At 41.9% G+C, this 13038-nt stretch overlaps 1 protein-coding gene across 1 annotated transcript in view; it reads left to right on the forward strand.

The window, feature by feature from the left end:
* frem2a (FRAS1 related extracellular matrix 2a) overlaps positions 1 to 11015 on the forward strand; it is a 54013-nt gene extending 42998 nt beyond the window's left edge. The window contains exons 13-25 of the mRNA XM_070917238.1: positions 398 to 528; positions 1009 to 1167; positions 1921 to 2224; positions 3178 to 3309; positions 3698 to 4029; positions 6540 to 6732; positions 6836 to 6961; positions 7111 to 7238; positions 7367 to 7501; positions 7611 to 7737; positions 9627 to 9814; positions 9954 to 10100; positions 10479 to 11015. Coding sequence (XP_070773339.1) covers positions 398 to 528; positions 1009 to 1167; positions 1921 to 2224; positions 3178 to 3309; positions 3698 to 4029; positions 6540 to 6732; positions 6836 to 6961; positions 7111 to 7238; positions 7367 to 7501; positions 7611 to 7737; positions 9627 to 9814; positions 9954 to 10100; positions 10479 to 11015 — 2639 coding nt within the window. The remainder of the gene's footprint in view (positions 1 to 397; positions 529 to 1008; positions 1168 to 1920; positions 2225 to 3177; positions 3310 to 3697; positions 4030 to 6539; positions 6733 to 6835; positions 6962 to 7110; positions 7239 to 7366; positions 7502 to 7610; positions 7738 to 9626; positions 9815 to 9953; positions 10101 to 10478) is intronic.
* The last annotated feature ends 2023 nt before the right edge of the window (positions 11016 to 13038 follow it).

Here is a 13038-nt window from a genome sequence, read left to right on the forward strand (position 1 = left end):
CACAATATTTTCTCAGTGCAGCACATTTCTAATGCAAAGCTCTATTACTTACCTTGCAAGGAGATGGACCACCTTAAGCATTATGCAAATAGAAACCTGCAATACTTTTTAGCTAAGTGATATATTCCTCTGAAGCAATAAAACATGGATTGGGCTAACCTGTGAGGCTTTTCATTTTTATGTGGAAAACTATATTCAGCAAAAAAGAGAGAAACCTGGCCTTCATGTGACCTGACTATTTTTTATCACCAACAGAAAGTGATGTTGCCAGAACCATTGATGCATTACACTAATGACGATCTGTTTGTGCTGTATTGTGTGTTGTATATACAGTTAATCAACTTCATTTAAAACTGATTTTCCTGGTATTGATTTGTGTGTGTTTGTGTGTTTCCAGACATTGAGTTCAAACAGGGGGATAAGGAGCATGTGGTAGAGGTGGAGGTGCTATTTGATGGAGTCAGAGAGATGAGGGAAGCCTTTACTCTCCACCTGAAGCCTGATGAGAACATGGTGGCTGAAACTCAGGTCAGAAATGTGCTCACGCCTAACAACAACACAACCATCACATCTAATCCAAACTGACAGTGATGGAATTTCAGCTTGATGAAAAAGTAAAGAGATGAAAAACTTTTTACCTTTTCTCATTTGACCCATATTTATCCAGGTCAGTCCCACTGAGATCAGGGATCTCCTTTACAAGGGTGTCCTTGCCCAGACAACGGCAGCACTTTACTGTAGTTGCAGCCAAAAGAGCAATGAAAACATTTCACAATAAATAATAGATTATCTATGAAGAAAAAAAAACAGCAAGCAGAAGAAAGCAGGCAGGGTGAGACAAAATGAGAGAGAAAGGAGAGTAGAAAGAGAAGCCAATAATCAGCCGTTACTGTGAGAACCAAACACATCCAGCTCTGTGATGAGTTTAATCATTTCATGAGTCTTGATTCACAAACACCACTGTGTCAGCAGGTCCCGCAAGACATAAACCTCTTTTTTCTGGAACAGGTGACTAAAGTGATAGTTTACATCGAGGAAACCAACAGCATGGCTGACGTCACCTTCCCCTCCCTGCCTCATGTGGTGTCGCTGCTCCATTACGACGACGTCGCCAGGACACCAGACAACCTCCACCCACCAGCCGGCTACCCTGTCATCTGTGTCACAGTGAGTCAAACTGAAACAATATTCAGGGACTCAAGTAGCTTTGGAGATATCTCTGCTATTGAATTGAATTGCTCGCTCTACATTAACAGTACACTCTAGCAACACCTTGACAGACTGCAGTTAAATTTGTAAGCTTTTCCCGTAATGAGGTAGCAGGACCTAATCAGGACCCACATCCTCTGGGATCGGAGGGCACATTGTTATCCCTCAGGACCCATACTTTTCTTCAGCCAAAGTTAAACTGTCCTTCCGGAGTCTGTCCTTAAAAGACACATTACACAGTTTAGTAGGCCACAGTCCTCGTGCTTTCAGACCCAGGAGAGTCACCTGCACTCTTGAATACAGACACTTCAATGGATTTTCCTGATGTGTTAAGATATTTACTTCCCAGGTGACTACTGTGTGTGGCTGTGACTCTGTGTGTGTTTGTCTCCCTTCGTTGAGTGTTGCATCAGGAGGTTCGGTGTCAACAGGTTTAAAAGGATATCCATGGAAACACTTCAAAGCTTACCTCTCCATCCTACATTCCTATCTTTCTAATTATATTTAAAAAAAAAAGCAATTTTAAGAGTTTAAATATGCAAACATAACACACTGAAACATCTGGATTTCCTTGGCAACAGTCACTTACTCGTTTGTATTCTGTACCTCTCTCTGCTTTTGTCCTCTGGCATCTGCTGTATCTTTTTCCCCATCTCTCTGCTGTCCATGCCCACCCGCCCACTCATGCTATATTCCTTATCCATCCTCCAGGCTTGCAACACAAAATACCCGGACTATGACAAGACGGGCTCTATCTGTGTCAGCGAGCACATCAACAACACCTTGACCCGCTACCGCTGGCTCATCAGCGCCCCAGCTGGCCCTGATGGCGTCACCAGTCCCATGAGGGAGGTGGACTTTGACACCTTCTTTACGTCCTCCAAGATGATCACACTGGACTCAGTATACTTCCAGGCAGGCTCCAGGGTCCAGTGTGCCGCTAGGGCCGTTAATTCTAACGGGGATGAGGGTTTAGAGCTCAGCAGCCCCATTGTCACTATCAACCAGGAGGAAGGTGAGGACAGAACAATGGACATCCATTTCCATGTCTTACGTTACCAGTTTTGTAGAGGAGGAATTCAACTTTGACCCCCTGTCGTAATGAGAAACAAAATAATTTTGTTCTCCAAGCATCATGAATGTTTAGGAATAGTGCTTTTGAATGAGCAATTCCTACTGTACGGTACAGCTGCACAACAGACAAAGAACAATACACTGAAATCACTGGAAAGCAAGTGTTGACGATGCAGCTTTTTGGTCCCATTTTGTTGTTATCACTCCATTTTTCAGCTATATAGGACTTTACTGAATTAAATGATAAAAAGTGGTGGAGAAGTATTCAGATCCTTTATTAAAGTACAAGACCGCAATGTAAAACAATACTCCATTACAAGTAAAAGGCCTGCATTCAAAATTTTACTGAATGAAAGCACATAAGTATTATAACAAATTGAACTCACAATATCAAGAGTAAAAGTACTCAATGCAGAAATGCAGTATAATTTCACTGTTAATATATAATATTAAAGGCTATTCATTATTTTCTATACTGTTAGTTAAATCTGTAACAATGGATCATAAGATCATATGTTTTGCTTGTAAAATATTAATCTGCAAAGTAACTAAAACTGTCAAACAAATGTAGTGGAGTAAAAAGTACAATAATTTCCTTCTGAAATGTAGTGAAGTAAAAGTATAAAGTGGCATCAAATGGAAATACTCAAGAAAAGCACTTAGAAAATTGGGGAAATCACTACCTGATTCAGCAACAGTTCAGGCAGAAATTTTTTTTTTAACAACATATTACATGACACATAAAAATGTAAAAATAACTAAAGGTGGATTTGTCACCTTAGTAATCAGCTGTAGACACTGTCATAGCCATTCAGGTTGTCTTTTTCCCTCCAAAGTGTTTCAGTCTGTCCTTTTGTTCAAAATCTCTCTACTCTGCTCCTCTGTCATATAAAGGTATGTGTCAACCACGTAAGATGGGGACTGTTGGCGCCGAGCCTTTCTCTGCCAAGCTACGCTACACTGGAGCAGACGACCCGAAACACCCCAACCTCATCAAAGTGACTGTCACCATGCCTCACATAGATGGTAGGTAGGAGCTGGAGGCAGGACTCGTACCACAGATGAAGTGAAGTGTAATGTAGTGTGTGTAATATTCACGTCTGGGGATCCTCAGGAGCGTGACAGCCAGAATATAGATCTTGCCGGGTTGTATCGAACCCTGCTGTACAAACCCTCTAGCACCCCCGCTACTTAACATTCCCTTCTTGATTTTTAATCAGTTTCCTTCTGCCTCGTCTCCTCCAGGTTTCCTTCTTCCATTTTTTCTGTTGCTCCCCTGCTTTGCTTTTCATCACTTTTCCTCTCTTCGCTCAACTATTTCTTTCCTCTAAGTTTTTGAAATTATAATTTCTCGCAGCACACGTATCAAAGATGGTTGGACACAGTCAGAATCGTCTCTTTATCTGCCTCGCAGGCATGCTTCCGGTGATCTCCACTCGCCCTCTCATGAACTTTGAGCTGACTCTCAGTCCCGACGGTACCCGGGTCGGAAACCACCGCTGCTCCAACTTGCTGGACTACAAGGAGGTCACCACAGGCCACAGCTTCATCACCGCCTCGACTCGCAGCCCTGAAAGCATGGGAGACACAGCGCCGTATCAGTTCAGCAACTCTCTGCGGGGGAACAGCACATTGCGCTTCTACAGGAACCTCAACCTGGAAGCTTGTCTGTGGGAGTTCACCAGCTACTACCACATGTCTGAGCTGCTCACTGACTGCGGAGGCACCATAGGGACTGATGGACAGGTGTGTGTGTGTGTGCTTTTGTGTGTTTCTGTGTACATTTGTCCACAAGGTATAAATTCCAATCTAGGGTTTGTATGTACATCTGTTTGACTGTTAGCCTTTGTGTGTGTGTGTGTGTCCACCTGCGTGTGTTTCTGTCTGTATGTTCAGTCTATTTACAGCCATCTGAATGAGAGGGTCGCACAGACACAACGGCACCATATCTGTTTGCCTGCTTTTTACGTCTCATTCACTGCGTGTGTGCTGCGTTTGCCAGCTCTGTGGCCCAGCATGTGATTGACTTTTAGTGCGCGTGCACACGGAAACATACACTCTCAAACAAAGTATTGCCAACCTTTCAGTCATTCCCTTAATGCTTTCCATTGCTACCAACATGGAGCATTAAAGCTTAGATTAGCAGGAAATCTGTGAAATCATGAAAGGAAAGTCACTTTATTCTTTCATATATTGAGTAAACCTACATCCTGTCAAGGTTTAGAGCAGAAACCTTTCCCTATCAGGCAGCTTTGCTCAGTTTTTTCTGTTACTGGCTTGGTGGTATGACAGTTGAGCTTACCAGGGAAGTCAGACGTTGCTGTTAAATTTTGGCATTATGGCCGGCTGTCAGTTAGATGCTAACAAACTTCCAGTAGCTGTTTGCTGTTGTTGCATCATTGCTGTAGATGTATACTATACAGAGCTGCGCTATTCTCATGGCTCTTGTTGTTATTGTGGATTAGGAGACAAACCCTTGCTCCTTTGCTCATGTCCTGCTGCTCTTTTGTGTTCCTCCAGCCTTTGATCTGTGAGCTTCTTGTTGCTGATCGGACTGCTGAGTGTGTGTGGCGGTGTATTGTGTGTGTGTGTGTGTGTGTGTGTGTGAGAGAGAGAGAGAGAGAGAGAGAAGGAGATGGAGAATACAAGAACCGCTTGCACACATAGTTACACAGGACACCCGTCACCCACAAGACCTCAAGTCCACTTCGTTAAGAGAGATCACTGTCACACTGTCACTTGGGTTATGTTTTTGGGGATTTTTTTGGGTTATATTTTTTTCCCAAGGACTGTCAAAAGAAAAAAAAGGAAGCAGTCAAAACCTTGCAGCTTCACCAGGGTGCATGAATCAAAGAGCACAGAAAGAATTCAATAATTCAGTTACCTCTGAAGAACAAAAGATCAAATTAATGTTTTTGATTTGGACTGTAATATGAATATTACTTGTATTTTAGTCTACATATCTGCTGTTATTTTCTTTGTCTGGGGAGTACATGCACTAATTGAAAGGTGGAACTCACAGGAAGACCATGAATCTCAATTTTCAATCTCACTGTGAACATTTGCTATCTTTATTCTCTTCCTGTCAGTATCAATTTATTTTAGGAGGTTGTTGTAATAAAATTATGGCTTTGTAAAACCCTAGGGCTGAGGTAGTTTGTCTCTCAGCTAGCAGTCATTTAATTTCTCATTTAGATCCTGATTCAGCGATTTCACAACTCACTCTACGGAGACTTCATAGACACTGTGGTGGATTGGTTAGATTGTGCAGTAGTGTGTGCAGTGAATTACAGGTCTTTGGTGGAGATTTGTTTGCAAAGATGTTATACCAGACTCTTAATGTATTGGTATTTTGTGTCCAAATGTTATTTCAGAAATAAGATTGGATGTTACAATATATGTACTGAAGTGCGAATGGTTGATCAGAGAAGTACCAAAGACACCTTCTGCCAAATTGCTTTTCTTTGTTTCTCTTGCCAGTTAATCGTCTGCCCGGTATTCAGTTTGATAATTGGCTATGCAAATTGACGCGTCAAGTCAAACATTTTGAATCTGTTTCTTAGACACACTCAGGCTTTGTCAAACTTGTGTGGGAACGTAGTTCAAATCATTCAAGTCACACATAATTGTTGATGGAATGTTGGTGAGCAGAGACACCTAGTGGCTGCCCTTACGGAAATACATCTAAGATTACATGTTAACATGGGCTTTAAGTTATATATAATATTATCCAGAAAAAGGTGTTGGTGGGTACTGCAACAACAACTGTTACAAAATCAAAGTAAATGTGATTATTGTTTTCCAGAGTGTCTGTAATTACAATTATATTTTAGAATATAGATGTGCTTCAAAAGTGGTCAACATGAATTATCAAGTTTTTAAATACTTGTAAAACTAAGATGGAAATGAACAATAGAGAGAACAATAGCCCACATCTCTGCCCACTGTGGTTCCTTGTGTACAACACAGGAAGACTTTTCTGCTTCTTTGACAACACTGAGTAGGAGTGATAGAGTTCAAGCACCTTGTGGAGGAGAACAATGCGTTCCTCTGTTACATCTTCTCAGTACTTATTATAGCTTATCGACCTACAATCACCCCTTAATCTAAGAGGATGATACAGTTATTGTCATACATACTGAGGATTACTTGCTTACAGCTTCAACCATAATATTGAGTAAGTAAACAGTGTGCCTTGTCAATGATGAATTTTACTCTCTGAGAACACATGATGACTCATTGAAACATCCTTACAGGTGCTTAACCTGGTCCAGTCCTACGTGACCCTGCGTGTGCCTCTTTACGCATCCTATGTGTTCCACTCCCCCGTGGGAACCGGTGGCTGGCAGCACTTTGACCTGCAGTCAGAGCTGCGCCTCACTTTCGTGTACGACACGGCCATTCTCTGGAAGGATGGCATCGGCAGCCCCCCGCAGGCCGAGCTACAGGGTAAGTTCCCGTTAGAACAGTTTGTGTTTCTGGACAAAATATCATCCGCATAATCAAAAACAGGTTTTGTAGAATCTGGTTTGTTTGTATGTGTTTTTGGCAGGTGCATTGTATCCGACCAGCATGCGCATCAATGAACAGGGACGTTTGGTGGTAAACTTCCGTACCAAGGCTCGTTTCAGGGGTCTGTTTATGGAGTCTCATTCTGGAGGCAGAATAAAAAGAGCAGGTGAGACTGACAGTTTTCCTCAATAGTTTCACCATCACTCAAGCTGCAGATACATTGTGATAAGTTTAATAGACATCACATTAGATTTTGTCAATTATAAATCAGTCCTCCATTATGAACTTCTCTCCCTCTCAACATCCATTACCAAGCAACCTCCATGTCATCCATGGTGATGAGTGTGGACCACCCCGGCCTGACCTTTAACCTCACCTTAGTGAGGAGTGAGCCCACCTACAACCAGCCAGTCCAGCAGTGGACCTTCACCTCTGACTTTGCTGTAAGTATGAGCGCATGAACTTTGTTTGTGCCCTTCTTAATATCCGCTGTGTAAATCTGTGTGCTCGAGCAGCTGCAAGGACAGATACAGACTGACACTTGAGTATCTGTCCCCACTGCTCCGTACAGGTGAGAGACTACTCTGGGACATACACAGTGAAGCTGATCCCCTGTGCAACAGCCCAGAATATGGAATACACTGTTCCACCCGTCTGCAGTCCCAGAGAACCAGTCTCCTTCGATCTAGACATCAGATTCCAGCAAGTAAGGCAGTCTTTGTTTGTACCTTAAGACCCAAACATGCACGCTCGTTTGTTATATGAAGATTTGTCACCGGCTCTCTCTCTTCCTTCGTTATGCTATTCTTCTTTAGGTGAGCGACCCAGTTGCAGTAGAATTCAGTCTAAATACTCAGATGTTCCTGCTGTCCAAGAGGAGCTTATGGCTCTCTGATGGCTCCATGGGTTTCGGTCAGGAGAGTGACGTAGCCTTTTCTGAGGGTAAGTGCCCTCTTACTAGGTCTAAAGACTTTAATCATGTGTGCAGTGGAGATTTAAAAGACTATGCTAGTGGTTGGAGATCTTTTTATCACATTAACTACAGGTGGAATTTGCTTAACATAACTTCTGTCAATTTTGCAAAGCATGCCAAGTTTTAAATTGATTTTCCACCTTTCAAGCAAACATTGGTTGGAGTTCGTGACAACACAAGATTTAGGCCTCTCTTGACCTACTGTAGCTAATCCATCACAGTGAGCATTACATCAGCTTTTTATTTTGTTAAAATGATCTAAGATTTGATCTTAAAAGCACTGAATTCACAGTCTGAAAATCAAACTTGGGAGACAACCAACATGCAAACATTGACATCATGGAAAGGATAAAGTGAATTTGGTACTTTTTGTTTCTACTTGGAAGGTAGAAAATACATTTAAAAGCAATGGTATGGTGTGGACTTGGTTGACAGTAAAGTATGTGGATTTGTAGTTCAACATACAAAACCACCAGTATGGCCCGATAATTTAATTTCCATTTACTGGTTTCCATTTAGTGGTTCTTAGATGTTATAACCGATACCCCCACCCAATGCGGATATTATACTGAGTGACAGCTGTTCTACGACCTAACGCTTAGGTTTTCGAATGGGCTTCCAAAATCTACACGCAAGACCACCTTAGTCTGCTTAGGAAACCAAGTTACGTTCCCGGAGTATCTCTTCTTTCAGGCCTATATAGTTGACTATGCGCCAACAGCCGGATGTCAACGGAAATATCTGTGTGCAATAGGTGTTTGGAGATTGGCAGTACTCCAGCAAGATCCTGAAGGAACAGATCAATACTGGAGGAGGTCCACTCTGACGGTCTGAGGACACTCGCCTGGTTTTATAACAGGCTGCCTCGAAGCCCTAATCCCTAAATTATAATTTAGAGATTAATTTGGGAAATCCCACCCTGTGCCCAAAGCATTCAGAGAACTTTAACCTTAGGTCAAACATGACACAACAGCAGCAAAGCATCAGACAACCGAACTGAAGCGATTCAACATATCCTTCCATGTTATACATTTATATAAACACAACAACCTTCATCAACATCCACTAATTAAAGCCAAATTATTATCTGCTGTCAGCATATCTCAAGGAGAGTAGTCTTCTTACCTGAGGGAGGCTACTTAGATGATCTCAGAGAGGAGCAACACAGGACTTTGGTTGGAATGTACAAAATATATATATATATATATATATAATATAAAATATTAAAGTGAACAAAAAGCAAATAGGCAAAAACCAAAAAGGCCAAAAAAGCCCCGAGCCTTGTTTGGCTTTTCCTTTTATAAACCTTGCCCACCTGCTCTTGGGGTGTCGAAGATCCATAAAAGGTCAAACCTCTGAACATCATCTTAGCTATTGGATAACAATATGTGAGGTCACAAAGCACAGTCGTTGGACTTAACTTTAGCAAACTTTCTGCTAACCCACATGACATGTGAGCACAATGGAACAAACTTGAGCAACAGGATGTATGTCGTATTTCACTGCAGGCACAGGGTATCTGTCAGGTGCGGAAACCTGCAGTCAGAGTTTATTATTGAACCACAAACTGCTTTTCCTGGCAGTTTTAAAGTTGCAAATTCTGGCCCCGTATTGGGGAAACAGGTCACTTAAAGTTCATTTTTGAGCGACAAAGTCTCCATGTTAGTTTACTTGAACTTAATTTGAACCGTTACTTGAAGTGAGAGGGTGGGGAAGGGTATAACTCGGGCACATCACAGGTGGAAACCTTAACAACTTACTTCCATTAACTATTATGTCCTCCTTGGATTTATAAGTATGATTCATTATAATAACTTGGTGTAGGCTTTAGGATTCATGTTTTCTGCCTTTATTTCAGGTGATACGATCTACGGCCGTGTGATGGTGGACCCTGTGCAGAACCTGGGAGACTCTTTCTTCTGTAGCATAGAGAAGGTGTTCCTCTGCACTGGTGCTGATGGATATGTACCAAAGTACAACCCAACCAAGTTTGAATTTGGCTGCCTGGCTGACTCCCCGTCTTTGCTCTACAGATTCAAGATTCTTGTGAGTATATTCAGGTTTTTAATGTCTCAGTTTCAGTATAGGCAGAGAGATGCAAAATAATATTTTACAATCAACACAATATCAACACATAATTTCCTTACTTCCTTTTTTTCACCCTCAATCTAACCCACCTCACCAGGACAAGGCTCAGCCAGAGACTCAGGCACGTGTGTTTGGCGATGTTGGTTTTAATGCTGTGCTGGCAGTGGATGATCCATCGGCTCTGTCCCTCGTCAGACAGCCAGGATCTGATGGCTTTAGGTTGGACTCTACGGCCATGTTCCAGGTATTCTACATCTTAGTGTTCCTCATAGCCAATGACTGGTGTTTATTGTGAACCAGCAGCTACAGTAGTAAATAACTTTGTCATTCCATGAATAAAACTTTGTTATGATTTAATCCTCGATGATTGTTACTAATGCTGTGCAGAGTTATTGTACTTTTAATCATCAAAATTCAAGTTGGGTAAAGTGCACTTTTGTCAGAAGTTCAAAGTCTAATAATGAGTCAATTTAGCACCAGTAGGTCCCATCTTATCAAAAATGTATGTAGGTAATTATTTTTGAAAGATGTGCTCATTTGGACTCTCAACCAATTCTGTTTGCTCTCTGTTTTGTGCCAAATTTCTGTCATTTAGATATGCATAATTTTGTATTTTCCTCAGGTTGCTGCAGGCCGTGAGTGGTATATTCACACCATTTACACAGTCCGGTCCAAAGAGAATGCAAACAGAGGCATTGGAAAGCGTAGCCTAGAGTACCACTCCTTTGTTTCCACGAGCAACGATCTCGCCTTGGCCCCATCGAGCGGCAAAGGTCATCGCTCTAGGAGGTCGGCTGGCGATGACGTCCCAGATATCGCTGAGGATATTGGAGCAGACAACAACCGTGGTACCAATATCATGCACATCGGTTTGGACCATGCCAAGCGACGGGCAGCGGGGTCGAATGAGCTGTTCGCCGATGGGCTGGAACCTAGCGAGCTGAACGCAGATGAGGAAGAGGAGGGTCTGGTGACTGTGGTGGGGGCACTGGTGGGGCTGCTGCTGACTGTCCTCATCATTGTCACCATCATACTGGTGCTGAGATCCAGACAGAAGGATGGGAAGGGTGGGGTGCAGGAGGTGGTGAAAGGGTCTGTCAGTACGGAGCCCATGTTGGTGGTGAGGATGCAAGACTGCCACAACAGCTCAGAGGTCTGAGCAATGGATGCGTGGATGGACAGATGGACAAAGGGATGGAGAGTATGTGGGGGGCTTTTATAAAAATTTGGGATTTTCTTTTTTTTTTAACTGGTATTAAATTACTTTCATAACACCAAAAATCTGAGATTGATCATATGCGTTATTGGGTGTGTGTGTGTGTGTGTGTGCGTGTGCCTGTTAGTGGGGGGATTTCTACAGGACTGGATCCATTATGTACCTTGATCACTGCAAAAGAAAACAGCACAACAGTCCTATACGCTGTCTTCACTTAACATTCCAACTTGTGCTGCTAGTAGCATGGTATTTCCTTTCTCTCTTACTGGCTTTATGGTGTTAAAGTGCCTGAAGCAGCTATATCCCTTCAGGACAGTCCCAGTCACAGAGAGCACTTTTCTCATAAAGCTAGTGTCACGCAGGCCAAGTCAGAGATTTAGTGCTGCAGGTGTACCTTGGGTAAAGGGGACTGGATGATGTCAATGTTCATACTGAAAAGAATAGTTCACCTCAAAGAGAACACTCAGATGTTATCAACCTGCCCCTGTGTCAGTCAAAACTTCACTGAAGTTTGTGAGCCCTGGTACTTTTGTGCATCTCCTAAAATATTAATGGTGAGAAGACCATCCTTTCCACAGCTTGCAAAGGATAAAATAGATTTCGGCACACATGCTGTGCATCATATTCCAAGTATTTAGTAAAAAAGTCCTGTAAAGTCCACTGTACCACTATAATCTCACATACTGTCCATCCATTGTCAGGGGATAAATATAATTTAGGAAAATATTGGGGATTGAAAGGCAAACATTGGACTTATTTTAAATACTGACCGCCCAGCCTAAGTGTTTGACCACACAGCATTTAGGACTATGCTGCATTAGGTAGATTAATATTAATTCTGGGGTGAGCCGTGCCTTTAGGCCTACAATTTTGAAATATTTGCTGGCACGGTCATTCTGGATTACACAATGTGTAATGAAATATACAGGATGCCACCACTCGTTTCTTATCTGTGAACTCAACCTGCAGCACTCTCATATCAGACTACAGGAGATGAATACCACTGCTGTCGGAATTTATGTTTATTAACCAGCTATTCATTTTATTAATTCGCTGTGTCTACTGTTCTTTATTTTGTTTACCATATGATGAGGAATGTTTTCCTGGATGTATTGAGCATTTCTGTTGCTGCTGAGTTGGGTTGTTCCCACACTTTTTTTTTGTTCTAATGTTTGTATTTTTGTAAACTCAGTTATTTACGTTGTCATGTGTTTACAGTTCATCACTGCTTCTGTTACTACAATGTTTACTGCTATCCATCCTCGAGGTGATGTTGCTCCACTGAGTGTTTCTGTGATATTGTCCTATTTATTCAAAATACTTTGGGCATAATTTTTCATGTTTTGTTAAATGACACTGGTTAAGGTACGCTTGTATAAAGACACTCATCTCAGGAGTTATTTCTTTTAGAGAATGGACCGTGTGTTGTAACACTTTACTACTGTTGACTGAAGAGAATCTCTACAGAGCCACTTTCCACTTCTGTGTTACACTGCTAATAAGTGTGGTGCTGTGAACATGCAAATATTGTATCCATATCCAATGATTTGACCCCTATTCTTCTCACATTATGTTCATGTAAGCTTCATTTGTCACTAGTGCTGTGTGGGATTTCAGTGTTCTGAGTCATGTTTTCGAACAAAGGATGCAAACAAAATAGCTGCTTACAAATCAGTATGTCACCATGAAAAATGTTATGTTTGAGACGTTTGATATAATCTGCTGTCTCGTCATTCTGTTGATATCACTGGTGAAGTTTCTTATTTACATGTGTGGTTAAACCTGTGTCTTACTCTGCTATGGATATACAACATGCTGAGATCAGTGTTCCTAAATATTTGTCTTAATACGGTGTTGTCAGTCAGCATTGTATAATTATTTCCAATATTTATCAGGGCTAGCTAATGTGATGAACATGAGCCGGAAATTAGCTGAGGTGTGACTCAGCGAGGGACATCTGCTGAAA

This window comes from Enoplosus armatus, chromosome 13 (genome assembly GCF_043641665.1).
Source record: "Enoplosus armatus isolate fEnoArm2 chromosome 13, fEnoArm2.hap1, whole genome shotgun sequence".
Classification (NCBI taxonomy): Eukaryota; Metazoa; Chordata; class Actinopteri; order Centrarchiformes; family Enoplosidae; genus Enoplosus; species Enoplosus armatus.